Source organism: Notothenia rossii (genome assembly GCF_949606895.1).
Source record: "Notothenia rossii genome assembly, chromosome: 9".
Classification (NCBI taxonomy): Eukaryota; Metazoa; Chordata; class Actinopteri; order Perciformes; family Nototheniidae; genus Notothenia; species Notothenia rossii.
This window is the reverse complement of record NC_136907.1, coordinates 76,693,771-76,698,770: the sequence shown is the minus strand read 5'-3', so window position 1 is coordinate 76,698,770 and position 5,000 is coordinate 76,693,771. Positions and strand designations below refer to the sequence as shown.

Here is a 5,000-nt window from a genome sequence, read left to right as displayed (position 1 = left end):
AGATTCAGGGTCCATGATGTGTAGTCTCGCTGATGAAGAATGTTGATTATTACACTCTGAACTACCGGTAGTTCAAACCTCGAGCTGCAGAAGAGTTCTTCAGAATTGATTGTGGCCTCTCCCGTGTAGTGAGACCTCTGGCCCGTGACATTTTTTGTAAATTCTCCGGACGATACTTCAAATAAACCGTCAGTGTTTGCCATCAAAGCTCCAGCTCTCCTTGTGTCCCTTTGAGTCCTGACTCCTCCATTGCTACAGAAGTTTTCCCCACAATGTTCAGACAGGTTCGAGTCCCACAGCGGTCAGCATGTGACATGGAATGTAATCTACCTTCATATTTAAACACTGCACTGATGAAGGTCTCTGAATTTAAAATGTACCGATCTAAAAGTAAGACATCTGATAATTAACTGTTTGGCGTAAGATACTCTCCCAGGACAATAACTATTAACAAGTATACATTCTTGATATGAATAGAGAAATAGATGAAACAATATTGAAAAGCTAGATTTAATGCACACAAAACAAAGCAACATCTTTATTGTTGCTAACATATTGCCCACATGGAGGTTCATTCATACATGAAGGCCCAGTCCCAAACCACGCCCTACACACTACCCCTCCGTTCGCGCCGTTGTGCTGTTCCATACCAACGAGTGTGGAGCGGTGTGGAGGGGGAGTGGGCTATCAAGCACTCAAACAGCGAGTTTGCAGCGGTGCTGACTGGAGACCGGTCTCTACCTGACCGGAGTCCCGCTGTGTGTGTCCGTCAGGAAACAAGCTGTTTACAAGTAGTTCCAACAAACATCCACTGATAAACTGCGATGTTGACAACCTCATGATAACCTCATATGTTTTAACTTGGGATCAAACCTGTGTTTAGTCATAACTATGCATTTTATTATAAAGTTGTGTATATTTACAGACTGTTGCAAAAACTAAGAAGCTTATAAACATCAGGTTTAAAACTAAAAAGAGCTTTACAAAAAAGTAACAATTAAAGATGTTTGGAGTTTTATTTTAGTTATTAATTTTAATTTTAAAGAGATGCTGATTTGAAACCGTTTTTACATACAGTTACGGCATTTCCTGTTTCTGCCGGAGAGAGGGGAGGTCGTCCCAAAGCTTGCCGCTGTATTTACTCCCTCCATCTGACAGGAGGGAGCCTCGTGTGTCACTCCACGGAGTTCACTCCATCATCACATCACGGAGGGGGAGTGTGTAGGGGTAGGGTGTAGGGCGTGGTTTGGGATTGGGCCGAAGTTTCCTTTCGGTTATGAAAACAAAATGGAGGTCACAGAGAAAGTGAACTCACCGAGGCCAGAGCGAGGCCGAAGTTTGTGGACTGGTGTTTCATCTGGATCTCGATCTTATGGAGCAGAGCCTCGATCCGTTCCTCCTCGAAGCCTTTCCTGTGATGGATTAGAAATGAGGAGTGGGTCAAGTTGTTCTATTAAATACATTTATTAAAAAGGTCTAAGCCTTTTAACCTACCTTTAATAACGGCTCAAGACCACTTCTAACTATTTAATTTGCAAATCTCGGACACAGAGCTGCCAGGAACATACTTGTTACTATCACCCGTCAAACAAAGCAGCACACAGTATCAAACAGGAAGTCAAAAGTCACTATTGCTTAAGTGATTAGTAGAAATACTGAAAGGACCTTAAGTGGTGACCTTTTGACTACAGATGGGGTCCAAAACTAGCAAGCCACATGCATGTCTGGGAGCGATTCATTTGATATGCTACACAAATACGGCCAGGATCCGTAGACATGTCTGAATATTGGGTTGCAGATTAGAATTGTCCAAAGGGGGGTTCGTTTAGCAGGAAACACTTGAAATAACTCGTGTTGCCTTGCTTTACACATTGAATGTAAAGCCATGAAATAAAAACCATAGCCCCTGATGTGACTGCTACTCACTCTATAATGTCATCGATGGTTTCACTGATGATCTGCTTCACCCTCTCCGTGTCTTCCTCAGCCATCCCCTGCAGACCGATGCTGAACGACGCCTCCTTGGTGCTGCCATCATATCTGCACACATCATAAACACACTTCAAACGCTTGTAGAGGCTAAGACAGAAAGGATTTCTCAAATTGGGATGAATAAAGTATAGATTAGATTCCTTTTATTCTCACTACACAGAGTACAGCGAAATTCCAAGCATTCCCGATGGTGCAATCCCACATAACAGACAGTATAAGTATCATTTTGACAACACAAGCTTGACTATAAATTGGACCTATGATACGCTTACGAAACTATATAACATTACCATACAATTACAAGAGCAATACGCTCAAGGCAGCAGTAAACAATGATGAACATATCTATGCATCTCAGCTTTAAGGTGCTTAAAATACAAAATATAACAACCAAGCTTCAGCAGCCAGATGTTGTGTAAGCGTGTGTGTGTGTGTGTGTGTGTGTGTGTGTGTGTGTGTGTGTGTGTGTGTGTGTGTGTGTGTGTGTGTGTGTGTGTGTGTGTGTGTGTGTGTGTGTGTGTGTGGTCAAAAATGATTGACCTTCTATCAGAACCTCTGAATTAACAAACATTGGGTTTTACTGAAATCACAAGCACTCATTTTGAATATGTTTAACAGCACTGCGTGAAATTCAAGCGGTGAAATACATCAGATGAGTTGTCGTCAATTAGTTAGCTTTCCAAGTCAACCAGTGAAATCAAACTGTAACGGATCCAATGTAAGTAGAAAGCCGTTTTGCTGTTGCTATGTTACTAGAATAGAATATAACTTTATTGTCATCATACAAAGTACAACGACATGTCTTTGGGAACTCTCACTGCAGTAAAAAATACACATAATAAATAAGTGGTAAAAGCAGAGGTAGTAGCGATGACAGTGCAACGAGATACAATTCAAAGTGCATATTTACACTATATGATTCAAATAGCCATAAGTGTGTCTAAATAGTAGTGCTAGTTGTACTCACCCTGCGACGGAGGAGAAGTCGGTCCCGATGTTGGGTTCGATGAGAGCTTTGTAGAAGGGAGAGTTTGGTCCAGACATCATGAGAGAGGACAGCAGGCTGAGCGTGAACCCTTCAAACGTGTCCGTGATGCTGCAGAGGAACCAGGACGTTAACAAGCACACTCAAAGAATCACTTTTTTTAAGAGGAGAATGTATTTTTATTGAGAAAGAAACCCCTAGAAAAGCCGTGAAAAGACTGGCGTTTTAGTCAATTTCAAAATAAACAAGCGACTGCTCTTCGTTGGTTTTGTGGTTTGCGGAGATCTATTTATGTTTTGCATTGATCAATATATATATGTGCTATCCATGCAGGCATCAAACAAACTGACATAAACCTGATCTATCCAACAAAATAAAACAACTTTCATAATAATTCTAGGCGAGTATTAAAAAGAGCTCACGGTCGAAAGACTTAACTTCTTCCTCATCTAACCTTCAGATTCACCTGCGTCTCCATTGCTCTGCTCTATGTGGATATCATCGTCATATCTTGCATTATCACAGCCTCAGAGAATATCTAAGGACAGGTTCATATTTGGCAAATATAATCTAAAACATCAGAGAAATGATCAAACAATAATAATCTGGTTAAAGTACAAATGGCTGCAGCACTATTTTATCCACTGTAAACAAGGACATGAGGAGAAACAGAGGAGGCAGTGGCTTCAGATTCTAATCAATGCCATCCTATCAAAGACAGTTTGAGTAACACAGCAGGACAAGTTGCAATAGAATTAGAAATGGTAGGGAGGAAACCCTCTTTAATGGGCTCACATGCACACAGCACACCAAGTGAAATGTGTTCTCTGCTTTTAACCCATCCTAGTACCAGGAGTCTAGTACTAGGAGCAGTGGGGGGTGTCTGGTGCCTTGCTCAAGGGCATCACGGCAGGGCAGGAGTTGAACTGGGACCTCTCCAAGTAGTAGTCCACACTCCATATTTTAGGTCTGGTCGGGGACTTGAACCGGCGACCCTACAGCTCCCAGTCCAAGCCCCTACTGACTGAGCCAAATGATATGCAATCCATCTTTTACTTCTTCCTCCTCATCCAACCATCTTCACCTGTGATCCCAATGTTCTGCTCTATATGGACATACACGTCATATCCAGTTTAACACAGCCTGATCGCATGATGTAAAGACAGCAGGGGGAGACTATAGTTGCCTTTTTAACTCAGGTTAATATACAAGACTAATCCTGTTAAAGTAAAAATGTCTCCAGGACTTTACAAACCACTGATAACAAGTCTCAAACAAACAGATCAGGAGAAACAGAGGATGCGGTATCTGTGGAATATCAGAAATGCCAAAGAGACAAAGTGTCCTTACTCTCCCAGCAGGAAGCTCACGCACAGCGTGTCCTGCCTCTTTTGGTCTGGAGCCATGGCATCAGGGCCGCAGGTCACATGGTCTTCTCTCTGGGGGGAAAACCACACAGATTATTGAACGTATTTCCACTTATAAAACAATAGAACTATCCATGCAAGGGAGAATTTAACACATAATGTTCAAACGTTTTCATACCAAGGACCACTTAGCCAATAAAAAAACACTCACGGACCACCTAACTCCACAAATATTCAAAATCACAGTTTTTCTAGAACAGATTACAAATCGCCTGAAAATGGTACAAACAAGTGGCAACATGTATGACGAAGGTGTTGCGCTCGGCTATATCATGCAATCGAAAGTTAAACTTAAGCTCGCTCTATTGCGGAGATATTCCCGCGAGAGTGCGGAAAACTTTAATTAATTAATTAATTTCAAATGCGGACCACCACTTTGAGAAGCACTGGTTTAAATGATTCAATTCTTAGTATCTTAACACTCTAATACAGGGGTGTTCAAACTACGGCCCGGGGGCCAAATGCGGCCCGCGGACCGCTTTGACTCGGCCAAAATTCAAAAAGTATAATGGAGAATGGCCCACAAATTAAACTTGTGCTCGTCTTATATATTGTACTTCTTAAATATACAAATATATTACACAGTAGTATTCATG

General features: G+C 41.7%; 1 protein-coding gene across 1 annotated transcript in view; it reads right to left on the bottom strand.

The window, feature by feature from the left end:
• Positions 1-4,456, bottom strand: part of pitrm1 (pitrilysin metallopeptidase 1) — a 26,655-nt gene extending 22,199 nt beyond the window's left edge. Inside the window, exons 1-4 of the mRNA XM_079652143.1 lie at positions 4,328-4,456; positions 2,960-3,088; positions 1,927-2,040; positions 1,316-1,412 (exon numbers count right to left, since the gene is read on the bottom strand). Coding sequence (XP_079508269.1) covers positions 1,316-1,412; positions 1,927-2,040; positions 2,960-3,088; positions 4,328-4,383 — 396 coding nt within the window. The 5' untranslated portion in view covers positions 4,384-4,456. The remainder of the gene's footprint in view (positions 1-1,315; positions 1,413-1,926; positions 2,041-2,959; positions 3,089-4,327) is intronic.
• Positions 4,457-5,000: the final 544 nt, after the last annotated feature.